General features: G+C 55.1%; 1 protein-coding gene across 1 annotated transcript in view; it reads left to right on the forward strand.

Moving 5' to 3' along the window:
• CARD11 (caspase recruitment domain family member 11) overlaps positions 1 to 16,488 on the forward strand; it is a 54,902-nt gene extending 38,414 nt beyond the window's left edge. The window contains exons 15-34 of the mRNA XM_049788198.1: positions 495 to 674; positions 1,790 to 1,942; positions 2,361 to 2,486; positions 2,759 to 2,956; positions 3,677 to 3,853; positions 5,365 to 5,419; positions 5,731 to 5,810; positions 6,752 to 6,852; positions 7,230 to 7,282; positions 9,013 to 9,145; positions 9,391 to 9,592; positions 9,682 to 9,808; positions 10,029 to 10,269; positions 10,864 to 10,960; positions 11,162 to 11,257; positions 12,865 to 13,000; positions 13,180 to 13,359; positions 14,677 to 14,801; positions 15,380 to 15,495; positions 16,061 to 16,488. Coding sequence (XP_049644155.1) covers positions 495 to 674; positions 1,790 to 1,942; positions 2,361 to 2,486; positions 2,759 to 2,956; positions 3,677 to 3,853; positions 5,365 to 5,419; positions 5,731 to 5,810; positions 6,752 to 6,852; positions 7,230 to 7,282; positions 9,013 to 9,145; positions 9,391 to 9,592; positions 9,682 to 9,808; positions 10,029 to 10,269; positions 10,864 to 10,960; positions 11,162 to 11,257; positions 12,865 to 13,000; positions 13,180 to 13,359; positions 14,677 to 14,801; positions 15,380 to 15,495; positions 16,061 to 16,265 — 2,781 coding nt within the window. The 3' untranslated portion in view covers positions 16,266 to 16,488. The remainder of the gene's footprint in view (positions 1 to 494; positions 675 to 1,789; positions 1,943 to 2,360; positions 2,487 to 2,758; positions 2,957 to 3,676; positions 3,854 to 5,364; positions 5,420 to 5,730; positions 5,811 to 6,751; positions 6,853 to 7,229; positions 7,283 to 9,012; positions 9,146 to 9,390; positions 9,593 to 9,681; positions 9,809 to 10,028; positions 10,270 to 10,863; positions 10,961 to 11,161; positions 11,258 to 12,864; positions 13,001 to 13,179; positions 13,360 to 14,676; positions 14,802 to 15,379; positions 15,496 to 16,060) is intronic.
• The last annotated feature ends 4,053 nt before the right edge of the window (positions 16,489 to 20,541 follow it).

Consider the following 20,541-nt stretch of genomic DNA (forward strand, 5'->3'; position numbering starts at 1 on the left):
AGGGGCCAGGCAGGAGGCAACAGAGACCATCAAGCCAGGCTCCTGGGCCTGGTCAGAATCGGGGATTTAGGGCAGCTATGATGTGAGGGGAGACCTGGGAGATGTAAGCATTGACATGACACCAGATCCATCTCTGGACAGAGGAGTAGCCCCAGCTGATACACAGCCTCAGCCTATCTCATGGGCACCTGCCTCAGAGAAGGCCTGTGCTGGGCTCTAAGGTCTAGAAATTAATGTCCTGGTCCCACTCAGTCACTTGCCTGTGGCTGTAAACTAACAGATCCCTGAAAAAGCAGCTGGAACAGAATGAGCTTTCATGCCTGTGGCTCTGACCAAGGGAGGTGTCCAAGGGAGAGTTAGGCAGGCTCCTAGGCCTCACTTTCCATGGGATAAGAGATGTGGGGGGAATCTCTGATTATGCTGGGAGCTCAGGGGTGTGGGCAGGCTCTGCTGCCTGCTCCAAGGATTCCCCCAAAAACCTCTCCTGGCTGCAGATTGACCAGCTGAAGCATCGGCTGAACAAGATGGAGGAGGAGTGCAGGCTCGAGAGGAACCAGTCGCTGAAGCTCAAGAATGACATTGAGAACCGGCCCAAGAAAGAGCAGGTGCTGGAGCTGGAGCGGGAGAACGAGATGCTCAAGACCAAGATCCAGGAGCTGCAGTCCGTCATCCAGGTGGGCTGGCAGGAGTGAGGGGCAGGGCAAGGGTAAGGAGGGTGGGTCGGAATAAGGAAGGCAGGAGGGTGGGCAGGGACAGGGTGAGGAGGAGGAGGATAGGAGGGTGGACAAGAGTGAGGTGGGCAGGGCTTAGGTGAGAATGGTGAGCAAAAGTGAGGTGGGCAGGGATGAGGAGGACAGGAGAGTAGGAAGCAAGTGATGAGGGTAGGCAGGGAAAGGAGAGTTGGGCAGAGATAAGGATGTCTGGGTAGAGAGAAGAGGGTCAGTGATGTGAGCAGGGATAAGGAGGGCAGGACAAGAAAGAGGATAAGGATGAGGAGAGTAGAGCAAGAAAAGGGAGTGAGAGTGGGAGAAGGTAGGCGGGAGGAGGAAGGTGGGCAGGGGTGAGGAGAGTGGGAAAGGGAGAGGAGGGCAGGCAGGAATGAGGAGGGCAGGGTTAGTGTGGCCAGGTGTGAGGGCAGAGGAAATGGGTCACAGAGTCGGGCAGGGGTTGGAGAGTCTGGCCTACCTGCTTCCTCTGTGAGTGTTGTGTGCCCAGAGGCAGGACACTGCCTGGAGACTCTGAGCCTGGTTCAGCCCATCTCTCAACTCAGGCTGGACCCTTCTTCAACCCCAGGACCCTCCATAATGGCGCCTGTGAACCCTCAGGGATACCCCAACCTCTCAACACAAGCCTTCTGTGGGAGTGTCACTGGGAAAATCCCCAGATGTGGGGAGAGAGAGGGAGTGTCCTTGGGACCCCTCTGGTAGCTGGATTGGGCAGATGGGGAGGGGTTGCATCTATCTGGGCTTGGGGGTGGGGTCAGCTCTGTCCTACCACTTCCACCTCTGTACCCTGGGCTCCAGTAAGAGCCAGGGAGGGCCAGCATCAGCCACACGAGGCAGGGCTCAAGGGGACTCGAGCTGAACTGCCAGAGGACCTGGAACTGGACTGACTCCCATCTATACCCCTTCCACAAACTGACTCCCGGTCTTTAGGGGCCACTCCATGCCCCTAAATACCAACCCCACTGATGCCCCACCTCATCACACCATGCCTCTTCCTGTCTGACACCACGCCCCTAATGCCACACTTTGATGCCCCTGACACTCCACCATGTCAACCCTCCCAGGCCGGGAAGCGCAGCCTGCCTGACTCAGACAAGGCCATCCTGGACATTCTGGAGCACGACCGCAAGGAGGCCCTGGAAGATCGGCAGGAGCTGGTGACCAAGATCTACGACCTGCAGGAGGAGGCGCGCCAAGCTGAGGAGCTACGGGACAAGGTGGGCTCAGCCCTCCCAGGTGCAGGATGGGGCTCAGGAACGTCCCTCCTATCCGCTGGCTGCCTCTCCAGGAAGGGATCAGGTCCCCCCCCTGCCCAGTGCCTCTGTCCAGGACAGGGCTTGGGGTCCCCCTGATTCACCACTGGCCACCTCTGTCCAGAACGGGTTACATTTAGGGGTCCTCCTGGCCCAATCCCCATCTCTTCCAGGCAGTAGAACTGGCCCATGGTTCGTGCCCCTCAGTCTAACAACAGCAAGCATTTCTGCACATCTGGGATCCCTGTGGACCCCACTACCCTCCCCGCAAAGCAAATCTGAGGGGCTGACAGGCCTGAGTCCTCAAGGGATGGGTGGCAGCCCCAGGCAGAGGGGCTGACCATGCTGTCCCTGCTGGGTGGGTGACCCTTGTACACTACAGTATCTGGAGGAGAAGGAGGACCTGGAGCTGAAGTGCTCCACGCTAGGCAAGGACTGCGAGATGTACAAGCACCGCATGAACACGGTCATGGTGCAACTGGACGAGGTGGAGCGAGAGCGTGACCAGGTGTGTTCCCTTGGGTGTGTGCCTGACCCCTCCCCAGCAGATGCCTCTCTGCTCCCCACTCTACTGGAGTCAGGCATTGGGGTGGCACTAGGGGCTGAGCTGGACCAGAGGACGGAGTGAACTGGTCTGGGGCAATATCCTTCACCGTGTCCTTCACACCATCCTTCACCCCATCCCTGCCCTCACCTAATCCCCATCTCTGCTGAGAATCTGCCCCCATGGCCAGTTTGGTGGCAAGAGCACCAAGCCCAGGTGCTGTCCCCTCCCTGCAGGCCTTCCAATCCCGGGACCAGGCACAAACCCAGTACTCGCAGTGCCTCATCGAGAAAGACAAGTACCGCAAGCAGATCCGCGAGCTTGAAGAAAAGAACGACGAGATGCGCATCGAGATGGTGCGGCGGGAGGCCTGTATCGTCAACCTAGAGAGCAAGCTCCGGCGCATGTCCAAGGACAGCAGCACCCTAGATCAGGTGCCACAGCCACCCATTAGGGGCGAGGCTACTGTCAGGGGTGTGACTGCTCCTGTCTTGTCTGGGGCACTATTAGAAGTGTGAGTGGTCCTGTCTGGGGTGTGTCTACAGGTCTGTCAGGGATGTTACTGGTTCTCTCAATGTGTGTCTGTGACACTGTCATTGTATGATTGATCCTATCAGAGGTGTAACTGGTCCTGTTAGGGGTGTATCTTTGACTCTGTCAAGGGTGTGACTGGAACACTGTTGGGTTGTCTGGGACACTGTCAAAGGTGTGTTTGTGATACCTTCAGGATGTGACTGGTTTTGTCTGGTTATAACTGTCCTGTCAGGGTATAAATGGTCCTATCAGGGCTATGTCTGAGGAATGTCTACCAGGGGTGTTTTTGGGCATTGTTAGAGGTACAGTGAGTGCTGTCAGGTGTCTGGCTGCTGTCACTCAACAGCAACTGTGTGTCCATTGGCTGGAAGGAATCTGGGGATCTGAAGGGCACAACCCGGCCATAGCAAGACTTCTGAGGCTGAAAGACCCCAGCCCCTACAGGAAAGAGCAGGAAGAAGCTAGTGGCAGGAGAGCTGGGCTTGAGTGTTCACTTGGAACCTGGGAACAGGAGATGTTCCCCCACACCAAGTTTCCCACATGACCAGAAAACAGAATCAAGACCAACCAACCAGCTGCCCTCATGCTCCATCTCTGGTGCTGACACACTTTGTCTCCAGAGCCTGCCCCGGAATCTGCCAGTCACCATCATCTCTCAGAGCTTGGGGGACATCAGCCCCAGAACCAATGGCCAGGAAGCCGACGACTCTTCCACATCTGAGGATTCTCCAGAGGACAGCAGATACTTCCTGCCCTACCACCCCCCTAAGCGCAGGATGAACCTCAAGGGAATTCAGGTGCCATGGGGCCCAGGCTATGCAGGTGTGGGTGGGAAGGGTGGTTTCAGGGAGCCAGGAACCCCTGAAGGCTATGCTCAGGACCAGTCATGCTGGGAACTGGCATGCTTTAAGCCCCTCAGCTGCAACCTGACCCAGCTCAGCCCAGAAGGCGGGTTCCATGGCTCATGCTTCTGTTTGCTAGTTTTGCCAGCTCTCATCTCCTCTCCGTGCAATGGAAGTTTGAGCAGAGAGAGGGCGCGGGAGAGAGAAAGGAGCATTATTTTCAAATTCATCTATTTATTCAACAAATAAGTATTGTCTTCAGCGGGTGCTTTTACGTTAATTGCTTGTGATAGGCACCATTTGGGAGCTGGAGGTGGAGCGGGAATCCATCTGCTCAGTATCTGGTGCAATCAATCCATGTGCACTGTTTACTCTCATGAGAGAGTGTGTGTGTGTGTAAATGAGAGATGAGAATGAAAATGTCCGAAGAGCGTGTGAGTGCATGTATTAGCAAGAGAATGTCTGAAGGAGAGGTAGGTGTGAAAAAGTGAGTGTGAGCGAGTAGTTGAGTGAGTGTGCAAGTGAATAGTGGAGGAATATGTGGGTGAGTAAATGAGAGATTGAGTGAGTATAGGCATGAATGGATGAGTAAGTGAATAGGTGGGTGAATGGAAGATGGATGGATGGAGGGTGGATGGTGGATGGATAGTAGATGAATGGGTGAATGCATAGCTGGATAAATGAATAAATGAATGAATGAGTGGATAGTTGGTGAATGGGTAGATGAGTGAATCGAAGGATGGTAGATGGGTGTATGAGTCAATGGATGGGTAGATGGATGGGTGAATAGATAGATGAATGATGAATGGTTAGTGGATGGATGGATGGATGGATGGATGGATGGATGGATGGATGGATGGGTGGATGGATGGTGATGGGTGGATGAGTGAATAGATGATGGATGAGTGAATGAAAAGGTGAATGGGGGACCGGAGAGATAGCATGGAGGTAAGGCATTTGCCTTGCATGTACAAGGACAGTGGTTCGAATCCTGGCATCCCATATGTTCCTCGAGCCTGCCAGGGCGATTTCTGAGCATAGAGCCAGAAGTAACCCCTGAGTGCTGCCAGGTGGGACCCAAAAACCAAAAAAAAGGGAAAAAAGAAAAAAAAGAAAAGGTGAATGGTGGATAAGTGGGTGGATGGGTGAGTAGGTGATAGTGACTGAAAGAGGTCATCTAAGAAGGGAAAAGCATGCTAGGACCTGGCTATGTGTCCCCTTCAAACATTCTATCCCCTGCCATTCCCAACTCTTACCCATGGAACCAGAAGCTATGGCAGCAGTCAAAGTCCCAGGGGGCACTGAAAGCCACTGGGCTAAGAGTGGCTGGGCTGCGATCTTTCCTGAAAACAACCAGCTATGCTAACCCACAGCTGCTCCCTCTGGAGCCTGGGCGGGTTCTGGTCTAAGCTCCAGCATAGGACATGCCTTGATGTGCTCTTCTGTCCTCGGCTCCTCCCGGCCAGCTGCAGCGTGCCAAGTCCCCCATCAGCCTGAAGCAAGTGGCTGCTGACTCTCAAGGTGAGTCCTGCACTGTCCATCTGCTGGAGAGAACATCCAGAAGGGGAGGCTGGAGGGAGGCTGGGAAGAGGGGTTCAGGCCCCTGGACTCTTCCAGAGAAGCACCTAGGAATGGAAAGATGAGTGGCTAGGCCTGCCACTATGACATGGACAGAGCTGAGGACTGGCCTCACCACCCTGAGAACTGGGTCCCAGTCCCTGCAGGGTCTGGGGGGCTGTGAGTGTCTGAGACCAGCCCTTGTCAGGAGCAGCAGGGCTGGGCTCAAGCACCTCCTTCCTCTGCTGCTTCTCTTGCCTGCCATACAGGGACAGCCCGGGGACACGAGGAGGATGGCAGCACAGGAAGCCCTAGCTCCTGCAGGTCTCCACCTGTCTCCACCACCTTCTCCATGGTAAGCATGCCCACCTCCCCCACTTCATGCAAACCCTGGGGCTTTAGCCCCCAGATGCACTGATGCCTTCTTGCTGCATCCTTTCCTAATTTGACACTTGGCAGGAGGCTGCACTGAGTTCCGAAGGGCTGGGGCAGAGCAAGTGGGCTGCCAGGACTTCTCTGCCCGAGGCGGGAGGGCAAAGACAGCAGATGCTGGGCAGAGGCACCAGGCAGGCAGAGCAGGCAGTCCCAGTGAAAGACTGGGCCCAGAATGCGCTCCAGGGAGGCCAGGGCTGGACGACTCTGCTCCAGATTCAGCCCTGGGAACAGGGGCCTGGCATGGACAGCATGCCAGGGTGCATGGCTGGGTAGTGGGTGGGCTAGCAGGAAGGTTCATAGGGTCACCCCAGCTCAGGGTCCTGCTGGTTCACGGTGCGGGCATCGAGACCACTGACCTTATTGAGGCTCCTACCCGCCCTTCCGAGGCAGTGAGCAGATGTTCGGGCAGATGTGCACCAGGCTTCTGCTGCCCAGCCTCCTGCAGCTTTTCTGCCAAGGTCATGCTGAGAGGCAGCTCAGCCCATTGTGTGTGTCTGTGTATGTATATATTCTTGTTTCAGTGTATATATATTGTCTGTGGAAGTGTGCATATTCATGTTTCCAGGTGTGGATCCATGTGTAAATATGTTGTGTGCATGTGTTGCATGTTCTTTTCCTGTGTTAGATGTGTTCATATTTATATATATGTTGTCTTCCTGTTTCTCTGTGCATATGTATATGTGTTGTGTTCATGTTCTTGTGCGTATATGTAGTGTGTTTATATATGTTTGTGTTCCTGTGTGTCTATGTTATGTGTGTTCCTGTCCCTTGTGTATGTGTTTCTGTTTCTGTGCATATATGTATGCAGAGGTTCAGAGCGGCCCATGCTAAGCCGTGGTATTCTCACCCACCTGCCTGCAGCCCCGACACCGGATTCGGTCCAGCATTATGTCCATCACGGCTGAGCCCCCAGGGAATGATTCCATCATGCGGCGCTGTAAGGAGGATGCCCCTCACCGCAGGTGGGTCCAAGGGGCCTGAAAAGCTCAGAGTTGGCAGATTCGGCCCTTGAACAATAGGGAGAGGCCCTGGGGGGCCCCAACTACTAAAGCACTAAACATTTGGGCTCCTGCTGAGAGGCCCTGCAGTCAGGAACCTGGCCCCTTTAACCCCTCCACTGCAGATGAGGAAGGGGGAGGAAGGGCAGACAAAACTCCCCAGTCCCACCCTCTACCATAGTCTCATGAAAACCAGGACACAGCATGTCTTTCCCTGGGTTGCCCATGTACATGGATAGGCCCCACCTGTGCACACGTGTACATGAATCCCCCTGTGTGTGCATATACTTTGGGCCTCACCTGTGCACTCATGTACATGGGCCCCACCCCATGTCTTGCAGCATAATTGAGGAGGACAATGACAGTGGTGGCTTTGAGGCCCTGGACCTTGACGGTACGTGCCCATGGGGGCTAAGGGGTTATGGTGGGACAGTTGCACACACATCAAGCCTCTACCGGCCACGGCTACTGGTCAGGGCAGTCCAGCACTGGCCCCACTTATAGACAGGTGCTGAGGCATGTAATCTGAGGGTGCCTGGGAAGAGTTACAGGCTGCTGACCCTGGAGTTAGTGGGTTGAGGGTGTTCATAGGTTGAAGAAGTTCATGGGCTGAGGGAGTCCATTTGCTGAAGGAGTTCATGGTCTGAGGGTATCCATGGACTGAACATATCTATGGGCTGAGGGAGTTCATGGATTGAGGGTGACTGCGAGCAGGGAACCAGCGGGCAAGAGCCTTTAATTCTTGACAGACTTGCAAAGCCCAAGGGCCTAGCTGTGGTGGGGTGAGGTCCAAGGTGCCTTAAGAGGCACCTTGAAATCAGAGGGTGGGGCAGGTGACTGAGGAGATGCGACAAGATCATGAGAGCTGAGTGTGTGGAGCAGTTCTAGGGCCCAGAATGTTCAGTGCAGAAAACTGGCATTGGGAGCTTGTCCCCAAACAAGAGTCTCTTCTCAAGTTCTGGTAATCACCGTGGCCTGAGGGGGCAGCAACTCTAGGGCACAGTGCTGAGGACCATCTACTTGAGTGATCCAGAGAAGGGGTGGGAAGGGGCCAAGGGCCCCTCTGAGACAGCTCCTGAGTCATGGGGATGTGGTGTCCCTGCTGAGGTGGTGACGGGGGACAAACTGAGAAACTCCAGGGCTGGGCACAGACCCTGGTGTCAGGGTGCATGGCCCCTGCTCTGTCCCCGCTGGGCTGCGGGAGGAGCAGAAGGAGGATGAGTGAGTGTCCCTGCCTAATTGGGGCCCATCCGAAGCCATCAAGTGTTAAAGAGAGGTTAGCACCTAATAGAGGCGGTAATGAGAAGAATTGAAAGAGTTTTGGAAAGGACAGAGCCGGGAAGAGAGTTCTGGGCAGGGGGCCAAAGACTTTCTGCAGCGTCGGGTAAATTCCTCGCGTACAGGAGTCTTTGTTATCAGCCGCCAACAGCCTCTGCAGAGGCTGCCATGAGGGTAGGGAGTCTACAGGCGCTGAGCAGAGGGGCTGTCTGTGGTCTGCACTGGCCCGTCCAGCCCTCCATCCTGCTGGGGAGGCATCAGGGGCCGTGAAGAAAACACATACCCTATGAGTCCAAGCACAGAGTGAGAAGCACTGATAGAGGAGAAGGGCATGAAGGCCATGTGCATTCACTTTACACACTTGAACATATAGGATCATATACATGTGTATACATGGGTTTGTGCATGGGTTCACATGTGTATATACTTTTTGTACTTGTACATGCATGCGCATGTTTGCACCGCATGTGTGTCATGCATCCCTACACCTGTGGGAAACATACACTAACATGGACACATGTGAGAAACATACACAAACATGGGTGTGCTCTTACCCTACATGCACCTGAATTCATGTGAGAGTACACAAAGACTAACACACATGTTCAAATACAATTTGTGCGCACATACACACAGGCAGACACAACTGTATTCACCTACATTCACAAACATGCGTATTTCCCAGTAGAGAATTTCCCAGCCATTCCCAAGGGGTCTCCAAAAGGGTGTCTGAAAGGTGAAGGCAGACAGAAGGTCCCAACTGTTGTCAAAGAGAACTGGACTGGGCAGGGTCATAGAGAGGGGCGGCCCGCCCCCCCCACCCCTACCCTCACGGTCTCCCTGCAGATGACAGCCATGAGCTCTCGTCCTTTGGGCCCCCCTCTATCCACTCCTCATCCTCCTCCCACCAGTCCGAGGGCCTGGATGCCTATGACCTGGAGCAGGTGCACCTCATGTTCAGGAAGTTCTCCCTGGAAAGGTATGGGGGTGGGTCACCCCATGTGCTCCTAAAGGCAGATGAGGGAGTCTCAACAGCTCAGAGTGAATGATGGCTTCCAGGGCCTGAGTCAGGGATAGGCCAAGAGTCCAAGGCTCACTTGGGGTGGGTAGGTGGGACAGGATGGGCAGTGCAGTTGGTGCTTCAGAAACTCGGGCAGCGGCAGCTGGTACCCTGGTCCCTTCCCCCATGGGCCAGGAGCTGCCTGACTGCTGCCCCTTCCCTAGACCCTTCCGGCCATCAGTGACTTCAGCAGGGCAAACACGAGGCCCTGGGCTGGTGGTGCACCGGACCACTCTGAGTGGGGACAGTCTCCCATCCCAGCTCACCCTGCTCGGCGGTAATGCACGAGGCAGCTTTGTCCACTCGGTCAAGCCAGGCTCACAGGCAGAGAAGGCCGGACTCCATGAGGGCCACCAGCTGCTGCTGGTGAGGGGCTGGTATACCTTCTTGGGGTTGGAGGACACAGCGGGGTCCCAGCACTGGGCACAGTGGCCAGAGGCCTATCTCCACTCTAGCTCGAGGGCTGTATCCGGGGCGAGAGGCAGAGTGTCCCCCTGGACGCGTGCACAAAGGAAGAGGCACGCTGGACCCTCCAAAGATGCAGCGGCCCCATCACGCTCCACTACAAGGTCAACCATGAAGGTCAGCACCAGACAGACCAGGAACAGTGGACCCCTTCAGGGATTTAGGGAAGACAGTTGACACCTCAAGATGCAGCTGTCTGCCCAGCAGGGACCCAAGGGGGCCAATGCCAAATGGGTCATTGCAGAGACATCTGGTGGTGGACTTGGAGCCCTTCAGAGGTGGAGGGCATTGTGTGTGCTCCCCCATCCCAAGCCCCCTCTCCCCATTACACACCCAGGGTACCGGAAGCTGCTAAAAGACATGGAGGATGGAGCCATCACATCCGGTGACTCCTTCTACATCCGGCTAAACCTGAATATCTCCAGCCAGCTGGACGCCTGCTCGCTGTCCCTCCACTGTGATGATGTGGTGCATGTCCGTGACACCATGTATCAGGACCGCCACGAATGGCTATGTGCGCGTGTAGACCCCTTCACCGACCATGACTTAGAAGTGGGAACCATCCCCAGCTACAGCCGGTGAGGTGGCAGAGGGATGGGACAGTGGACTGCAGCGAGGAGACAGACCCGGAGACAGCCCATGAGAGGGTCGGGCATCCAAGAGGGCTGAGCCTTTGTCCCCAAGAACACTTTGCCCCAAAGTCCTGCTGCATCGCCACGTCTCAGCCCTGTTCATACTTAGACCTCTCCAGACTGGCCCGTGCCCATCAATTCTACTCTATTGCCCATCCCCCATGTTATCTGGCAATAACTGGCCAGACCTGAGCACAGGGTCCCTTAGACAGTAGCCCCAGGTGATCTCCAGGTATCTGAGGCCTCATGAACCCATCCGTGCTATGCAGATGGCACACCTGGTATGCCTGATGGCAGCCACTGAGCCAGCAGGGGTGCATCAGTTCCTGTCTGAGCCAGGCCCAGGGGTGTGGCCCAAGGGCCTGGTCCCTGGGGTCCTGGGGCTCAGTGTTAACATGCTGCCCAGATACTCCCCATGAACAGATGCACATGCAGACATGCTGCATATGCATGCACAAAAACATACACATGTATACACACATGCAATTGTACACCTACATTTTAGGCACAACTCCTAAAGCACCTCCTGTTCATTCACAGGGCCCAGCAGCTGCTCTTGGTGAAGCTGCAGCGTCTGGCCCAGAGGGGCGGCCGGGACGACTCTGAACCTGCCAACCACACACTGCGGACCCTCCGGGTAGGTGCTGCACCCCACTGGGGAGCTTCATCCCCTCAAAGGGGTCACCTGCCAGGCTGATCTATAGTCACTGTGGGGACCTGTGCCTTCCCCTGAGTCTCGGGATTCTCCCCCCACCTCCCAGCTGACTCTTGCCCAGGGTCCTCAACTGCTGCTGCTCTCCCTTTGGCTCTCAGCCCCCTGCCCCTTTATGCCCTACAGAATACCCTACAACCAGAAGAACCACAGCCGGCCACGGACCCCCGAGTCAGCCCCCGCCTCTCAAGAGCCAGTTTCCTGTTTGGGCAACTTCTGCAGGTAGGGAATCCCAGATACTCATTAGCCATCCCCTGCCCTGGCCCTTCCCATCTCTGCCCTGTAGTAACCAAATCCCACCTTCAGACCAGATGAGAGAAAATGTTTGAGTGCAGCAAGCTTCCTAGGTGGAGGGTACCAGGGTACTGTGTCGTGTACACAGCTGCCATGGCCCATGACACTGGGTCCCCTGTACTACTGGAGGTCATGCCTAAACACCTCTGGGAATATCACACACACACACACACACACACACACACACACACACACACACACACACACACACAAGAAAGCTTAGCAACTTGCTTTAAAATGTTAATTTTGGGGGCCCAGAGAGATAGCATAGGGGCGTTTGCCTTGCAAGCAGTCGATCCAGGACCTAAGGTGGTTGGTTCGAATCCCGGTGTCCCATATGGTCCCCCGTGCCTGCCAGGAGCTATTTCTGAGCAGACAGCCAGGAGTAACCCCTGAGCACTGCCGGGTATGGCAAAAAAAAAAGTTTTTGTTTTTTTTTTAAGTTTAATACTTTTTTTTTTTTTTTTTTTTTTTTTTGGTTTTTGGGTCACACCCAGCAGCGCTCAGGGGTTATTCCTGGCTTTATGCTCAGAAATCGCTCCTGGCAGGCTCAGGGGACCATACATATGCCGGGATTCAAACCACCATCCTTTGGACACAGGCAAACACCTTACCTCCATGCTATCTCTCCGGCCCCCCAAGTTTAATACTTTAATTCCTCTACCAACAAGACCCCCATAGTGGTCAGCCCAGCCAGCCCCCAAAGGAGATGAGCCCTGCCCAAGGTCATGAGGAAGATTATATAGGGAAAGTATATAAGGAGGTTCCAGCTTTCTGATGATCCTTAAAAAGATTGGTTGGGGCCGGAGCAATAGCACAGCAGTAAAGTATTTGCCTTGCACATGGTTGATCCAGGATAGACCTCGGTTCCTCAGGTTCCCATATGATCTCCCAAGCCAGGAGCAATTTCTGAGTGCATAGCCAGGAGTAACCCCTGAACATCACAGGGTGTGGTCCTAAAACCAAAAAAAAATGATTGGCTGTTTTCTAGGGGTACCTTCCTACTGCTCCCTTGTCCTTCTCTGGCCCCCAAAAGTTAATTTTCTTTTTGTATCTTTGGGTCACATCCTGGCTCTATGCTCAGAAATCGCTCCTGGCAGGCTCGGGGGACCATATGGGGTGCTGGGATTCAAACCACCATCCTTCTGGACTCAAGGCAAACACCTTACTACTCCATGCTATCTCTCTGGCCCCCAGAAGTTAATTTTTTAAATCAGAAATGATATATAGGCTATAGCTCAGTGTGGATCTGCAGGTCACTTTATGCCTTGATTGAATAGGAAATTTCTCTCCAAGCCACCCGATGGTGTGTTTGAGCTCTTTTTGGTTCCATTTTCAGCATGACTTGCAGTGGGTGTGAGATTTCTTAGGTGTATTTCTGTCTGGCTTTTCTCTTATACCTGGTGCTCCCAAGCCAGCCACAGCCCCTCTGAGGCCTCAGAGGTCCTGAGAAATATGCAGTGGAGGGAACTGGAATGTGTAGTGTCCCCCACGGTGGGCCTGGTACCCACTGCTGCACTCCACCTTCCGCCCAGTTTGTCAGCAGGTCTGAGAATAAGTACAAGCGCATGAACAGCAACGAACGCGTCCGTATTATCTCAGGAAGCCCGCTGGGGAGCAAGACCCGGGCCTCGCTGGATGCCACCAAAGCCCAGGCTGAGAGACCGGAAGGTGAGGGTCATAGGGTCCCCCCCAGATACATCAGGGGTGCCCACCAAGCCCCACCCTGTCAACTAACATCACTGCTGTACTGGAGCCATAATTTCCTCCCAGCACCGGCTACTCTGGACCCCACTGCCCCCTGGGCAGCTGCTTGGGCCACTCGCTCCAGCCCTCCCTATTGTCCCCAGAGTCGGAGCCCGAAAGCGAATTGAGCAGGACCCTCAGCCTGACCCCCTACAGCCTGGTGCGCCCTGTCTACTGCGAACGCCGCCGGCCTGTGCTCTTCACACCCAGCATGCTGGCCCGGGCGCTGGTGCAGAGGCTGCTCAACTCAGGTGGCGCCATGGAGCTCACTATGTGCAAGCCAGGTGCGGCATCCTCAGCCTTCCTGATCCCTCCCAGGGCCTCTCTCCTCCCCTCCTCCCCTCCTCATATCTCCACTCTTTCCCCTCTCTCCTCCCTCCTTCCCCCTTCCATCTTCTCTCTGCTTCCTCCAACTTCCCCTTCTCTTCCTCTCCTCCTTGCCCCCTCTTCCACCTGCAGCTGCAGCCGTCCAAGACAGGGAAGCAGGGAGGAGGGTCTGTAATGTTCACAAGGGTGACGGTGAAAGACACAGGGTCAGCCAGAACAGCACTGAGGATGTTAGGTGGGCTTTGTCCGTCCCCATAGCTGTGCTATTTGGTTGGGAGGGGGAGACATTGCCCACACCAGTCAGTCTCAGATAGTCGTTAAACTGGGTTGTCAGATGCATGAGGGAGAAGGGCCCAACCAGGCACTGAGTAGTACCATGGCTTTGTGCAAGTTTATTGTTTGGAACTCCATCCCCTCAACTGACATGCTTCCATTTAAGCATTTATCCCTCCCAACCCATCTGTGTGGGTGACACCCTTAGGGGTTTACATGAATAAATCAGGCAGGATATGTGTGATGTGTATGTTGCTTGGTGTATGTGAGTATGTGTATGGGTGTGTATATCTGTGTGAGTGTGTATATTATGTCTTTATATGTGCATGAATGATTGCATGGCAGGATGGGTGGATGAATGGATGGATACATGAATGTGAATGAATAGTTAGGTGAAAAGAGGAATATATGGGTGAATGGGTGGGTGAATGGATGTATAGATGTGAAAATGGATGGATGGATGGATGGATAATGGATAGGTGGGTGGATGGATGGATGGATGGATGGATGATGGATAGATGAATGGGTGGATGGACGGATAGATGAATAAATGATGGATGGATGGATGATGAATGAATGATGAATAAATGAATGGGTGGGTGGATGATGGATGGGTAGATGGATAGTGTGTATGAGTAGATTGACGGATGATGGATAGGTGGGTGGATGGATGGGTAGATGGATGGATAGATGATGGATGGATGAATGGGTGGGTAGACAGATGATGGTTGCATGCATGGAAATTTCATGGAAAGCTGAATAGATGGATGGATGGATAGATGAATCCAGGGTGAACATGTGTGGGTGAGTAGATTAGTGGCCTCCTGATTAGCAGCTGATGATCCACCCAGACCACATGCATGAGCTGCTGTGTCTGGGATTTGTACTGCTGAAAGCTGAGCCCAAGAGTCTGGACCTGCTGTCAGGGAGTCTCACTTTGGTGGGAGGACAAGAGTCATGTAGGCATCCAGAGGAGACCAAGATGTTCTTGCCCTTTGCAGACGTCCTCACGAGAGAAGAGTTCCTCAGGAAGCAGAAGGCAGGGACCATCATCCACTCCCGAGAGAAGAACCCCAACACCTTCGAGTGCATTATGCCAGTCAACATAGAGGCTGTGGCTGCCAAGGTGAGGCTGGGCGGGGGCCACATCCACACACCACCCACCCCTGGGCCACTACCAAGACCTCAATTCCTCAGGTGAAGCCACAGCTCTGGGGCTTCCCATCCCCTCCCCAGCTGCTGCTCCTACCTCCTGGAGCAGCTTTGTGTGTCCAGATCATTTCTAGCTGTGCTGATGGCAGAGAGCAAATGAGGGCCAGGCAGGTGGGCGATGGCTTCAGATTCAAGAATACTAACTGGATCGGAGCTGGGGCAGTTTGCTAGTTTTGGGAGCTGGTGTGGATGTCAGAGGGGCACTGTTGGCACCTAGGGGGGTTAGCCACATTGGGAAGTGTCAGGGTGCAGACTAGGCAGGGCAGCACTGATGCAGGGCTGAGGATGTCTGGGGTCATCACCTCTGCCGGTGCAAACTGGGAACCTTCCAACACACAGGCCCTTCCTTGATCAGGTGCCCCACAGGTCACTAACTCAGGTTCCCGAATCGTGGCCACATCTGGGCCCATGGGGCTGAGCTCACACACGGGGTGACCCTTGGTGCGGCCTACGGGCCAGGCCCACCACTTCCCTGAACCCAGTGTCCTATAGAATAAGCACTGCCTGCTGGAGGCTGGGCTGAGTTGCTCCCGCGACCTCATACGGGCTGGCATCTACCCCATTGTACTCTTCATCCGTGTGTCCGAGAAGAACATCAAGAGGTTCAGGTGAGATCACTAGCCCTGTGCCCCTCCAGCCTTGGGCACCACAGAACCCTTCAACAGACCACTTGGGTGCAAACAGGGCCTTCAACCCAGGGGCTGGGGGCATGGGAAACATGCTGGGGACAGGGTTGAAAATGTGCTGGGAGTGGGCCTATTCCTGCCAGGTGTGGGGATTGGTGCTTCTGGGGGCACTGCTAGGGCCTTGGGGGGGTGGGGCTGGGGGCACTGAGGGGAATAGTTTGGGTCATTGAGGGGTGGAGCTTGGGACTGCTAGGGATTGGACTAGGGAACCTTGGAGGGGGGGACTTGGGACTGCTGGGGGGGGGCTTGGAATTGCTGGGGAGGGGCTGGTCTTGGGTATATGCTGAAGCAGAGCTAGGGGACAGGGACAGGCTCCAGAGATGATGATGGGGCCTAGTGGGACCAGCAGGGCCCTGCCGTCTGGGTGCTGCGCAGTTGTTTGGGGCAACCCCCAGGGGAAAGGAACAATAGTGCCCCAGACCTGAGATGTGGCAGCTGGGACTGGAAGGCAACTTTGAGGCCAGTGTTCACTGCCCTGTGCCTGTAGGAAGATGCTGCCACGGCCCGAGACAGAGGAGGAGTTCCTGCGCCTGTGCCGGCGGAAGGAGAAGGAGCTGGAAGCGCTGCCCTGCCTCTACGCCACGGTGGAGGTGGATGCGTGGAGCAGCGTGGACGAGCTGCTGCGTGTCCTCAAGGACAGGATCGCCGAGGAGCAGCGCAAGACTGTCTGGGTGGATGAGGACCAGCTGTGAGGAGGACACCTGGGTCCAAGGGGCCCATACAGAGGTCAGGTCAGGGCCCCAGGTGCCATCTGAGGATGCATCTCCCAGCCCAGTCAGGGGCCACCAGGGGGCCGGCAGGGCTGTGGGAGGTTCCCAGGGCCGCAGGGCTGTGACCACACAAGAGAAGCATGATGCCCCTGGGGCTGGCCTGGCTCCTGCAGACAGATGGGATCTGCCATGCAGGACACAAGCTGAGTACATCCCTTTCGTAGCCAAGTACAGCCCATTCAAAACTGTGGCACACTTGCCAAAACAGGGGTGTGGCCAGGGCAGCAGTGCTGAGAACCTGGAGCAGGACTGCCCGGTGCAGGGGCTGTGGTCACCTTGCTGTTCCTTTCCAAGCAGGCAGCAAAGGTGCCACTTTCCTCTTATTCTTGCATTAAAATGTCCCCAAGTCATTGTCTCCAACCCTCCCTTGCACTCAGTCTTTCGCTGAGGATCACAGGACAGGTGGGGACACAGGCCCCGGGTGGATACAGTTCCTCAGCCCCATTGCTTGGTGCTGTATCGAAAGCCTGCTCTTGTGCTGATCTCTCAGTGGCTCAGAACTGGTCCCTCCAGTAACTGCCAGGCTCTCATTTTTATACTTAGGGCAATCGTCAATGACAGGGGGATTTATCCGAGGGGGGATATGTCCCAGTCCAACTGCCATTACAAAGGGAGGGCATGATCACCCCTTAAAGGTACATTGACTAATTCCTTTAAAAACATTAACACCTCATTAGCACAAAATAGCTGCTGTCACAGTGGCAGGCATCTCTCATCCACCACAGGCTGTGTCCAGGGCCAAACGGGTGAGTCTCTGATTTCCCTTTAACTAGTTCTAGGCCTCATTGTCACCAGGGACACTGGGCATTGTTCTGCTCTCATAGGAAGAGCACTGGCATCAGGTGCCCAGAGCATGGGCCCACAAGTGCTAAGGCCTGTGAGGATGGACAGACAGGTTGGTCCCTCTCATTCAGCCCCCAATACAAAGCAGAGGTCAATTGAGGCTTGGGCTCCAGTGGGAATTGGGGGTGGGGGCCTCCCTCTCACTAGCCAGGGAAGGAGGCACGTTGGTGCAACTGCCTGGTTGCCTATTACAGGCAGTGGGCGGATAGCAACTTGTGGGGGAGGGTCTCTATCCCCATCCAGGAGATGCCGCTGTCCACACCCCAGTCAGGGAGAAACCCCAGAACCTCTGACCAACTCAAAGACTATGGAAGTTGACTGAACAGGGAGGCTAGAATCACCCCTGCTTCATTGATGGGGAAACTGAGGCAGAGGCAGAACTGGGCCCCTCAAGAAGTTCGGGGGTCAGGCACAGAAGGGAGGCTGAGTGTCGGGGTGTAGGCTCCCTCACTGACCCTCTCTGCCATCCCAGAATACCTGGACTCAGGTCCCTGACTTGGCCTCACACAGGCCATGGTGGAAGTGTGGTGTGGCTGGGGGTGTGAAAAGTAGGAGGCCAGGGAGCAATGAGGACAGGAGTGCTGGCTTTCAGGGGGTGTCCAGGCCCCCAAATCAGCCCTGAACAAGGGGTCAGGACCTCACTTTCTCCTTAGCTCAGCTGCCTCAAAGCTCAATAAGGCTGGACCCAATCCACACATGGATCTGCACTGGCTCTCCTGGTTCCAGCCAATCTTGCCACAGCTGCTGTGGGCCCAAGAGCCTCGGCCTCCTAGTGAGTGGCCCTCGAGGGCCATGTGTGACCCTGGGCACAGAAGGGGGGGTACGCTGTGGGCTCAGTGGCAGGAGCTGCAGACTCCCAAAGGCATTGGCAGGAGGCCTACCTGGGACTCCGTGTCCTCAAGGAGCCAGGTCGGATATTCACATACAGCCCCACCGGAGACTGGAAGCAGGGAGGGGTAAGCACTGAAATGCCACAGGGTAGTCAGCAGAAACGAAGCCTCTCCCCACCATGCCCTCCATGGCCACTCGTGTGGGTCCCAGGAGAAGGCAATGTCCACCAAGCCATAGCAGAGACTAGGCCTTATGGGAAAGCAGGGATCAGGGCAAGCTCAGTCGGGCCATAGAGCGAAGGAAGCTGCAATGGCTCCTCTCCCTCTCATCACTTTTCTGCTGCCAGGATCTGGATTTATGGCCCTGCTGGGCTGAAGCCCCATCAGCGGCTGGATTTTTTCAAGGATTTTCTTCTCTCTCCTTTTCTCTGACTTGTGCCTTGTGAATATGTTCATATAATGTGTATTATGTGCATTGTGTACATGTGTGTGCATGAGTGTGTGGACATGTGTTGTGTGCGTATGTGGAGCTGAAAGTGTGATTCCAAGCTGGGAAGACCTCCAGTGCTCCCTAGTGGTGGGAGGTTCCAAAGCTCATGCCTGTCATTACACACATGTATGTGTGAACTTCATGACTGAACACATTTACAGGTGTGCTCGGGTGCCTGTTCTGGTGTTTGGGGTTCATGGTATGTTTGGTTTCATGCCGTTACGTGCCTGAAAGCACCTGGAGTCTTTCTCCCCTCCCAGTCAGCCCTGAACACAGCCAGGTATAATGCAACTCCACCCATCTGTACATGATGGTCTCCATGATGTCATAGAGCCAAATATTTCTTTCTTTTCTCTCTCCCCCTCTCTCTCTAACACACACACACACACACACACACACACACATACACACCACATGTGATCTGTACAATGCACATCGAGAAAACAGGCACACAAAATGTTGATTTTTGTGGTCTGATCTATTTTGGGCAAGCGAGCCAAGGTTTCATACATCAGGGGAAGCTGACTTGCCTTTTTTAATCAGTTTGTGTTGAAAATCAGGCAACTTGATTAACCTGGTGTAGATGAGTGCTCAAGACTTTAGGCCAGGTGGGGATTGGGGGAGCCTAGGGGGCTCACTCAGCCGGGCGTGATCCCCTCTGCCCCAAAGATGAGTATGGTTTGTACACTCAGGGACATCCCATGCAGGAAGTGTGAGCTGAAGACCACCAAGGAGGGGAGAGAAAGGGGTGTCACCGCACAACCTGAGACCTCTCTCTTCCTGCTCCTGCTCCTCAGTCCCTCAGCCTGGCTCCCCACCCTCCTAGGGGAACCCAGCTGGCTCCAAAATCACCCCCTTGCGTGCTGTGTGGCCGCAAGCACACAGTTCACCCTGTCAGGACCTGGGGGTCTGACACCAGCAGGCAGGGGGTTTCACCCCACAAACTGCTGCTAGCTCTGATGCCACTGATGCTCCTGATGACCCACCATGGTGGTCAGTGCCTGTACTCCATTCCCTGTCAGGGGCCCCTCTTCATGCCTAGGTTCCTAGAGGTGGCAGGCAGGGTTGAGAGAAGAGAAACCCTGGGATCAAGCCATCCATAGGACTGACAGGCCCAGTCACCTGTTCAATCACAGCAAGTCACCAACGGGGCCAGTGTGGCCATCCAGAGTGGCCATTGGAGTCAGAGAGGGGCAGAAGAAGTTGGGGTGCTCTTGGCAGAACTGCCAAAGCCTCCCTGCAGCCTGCGTACCCTATCTCCCAACCTATCCCCCTCCCTGTAGCTCATGGACCCAACCTGCCCCTTGCTCCAAGACCTTCATCCTCCCAGCCCAACCCCTGGGCCACTGGGACCCCAATTCTACAAGCCTGCCCCTCACCCTGCCTGACACTGCCAGACCCCCAGTCCCCTTTCGATCCCTGCAAAGGCCCCAGATTGAAGCTTTGGACTCAAGGCCTCTGAGATGTGGGTGCCCAGCAGGGTGGCTCAGTGCAAGGAGAGGCCAGGGAGGACCCTCAGCTTTCAGGAGGTCTGTGCAGTCCCCACAATTTGTGTATTATGGGCATATGGCTGAGGGAGACACTTTGCACAGGACACTGTCCCCTGACCACAGTCCCAAGATGCTGCCCTTTACTTGGGGTCCAGAAAACACAGCAGGGGGAGTGTAGAAAATGGCTTTTTGTGAGGGAGTGTCTGGGGGGCTTCTTACATCCCTGGTACCAGCACCTGTGAGGGTTCAAGTACCAAGAAAGTGGAGGACAGGGACCCCAGTGAGATCAGGGGCCAAGTGAGGGTAGGGCCCAGCCTATCCAGGAACAAGGGCTCAGGAAGCCAACTCAGCTTCCCCCAAGACCAGCTGGAGCTTGAAGGTTTGGGGAGTAGAGTCACCCTGAGGTGACCTCGGATGCTTTCCCAAACTTACCTTGAAAAAGAGTGCCCCCCACCCCCCATCCTGAGGCTGGCCTCCCTGCATCAGGCTGGCCCCACCCCCTGTCTTGGGCTGGGGTATAAATTAAAATTCAATTTCATTAAGCC

Source organism: Suncus etruscus, chromosome 15 (genome assembly GCF_024139225.1).
Source record: "Suncus etruscus isolate mSunEtr1 chromosome 15, mSunEtr1.pri.cur, whole genome shotgun sequence".
Lineage (NCBI taxonomy): Eukaryota > Metazoa > Chordata > Mammalia > Eulipotyphla > Soricidae > Suncus > Suncus etruscus.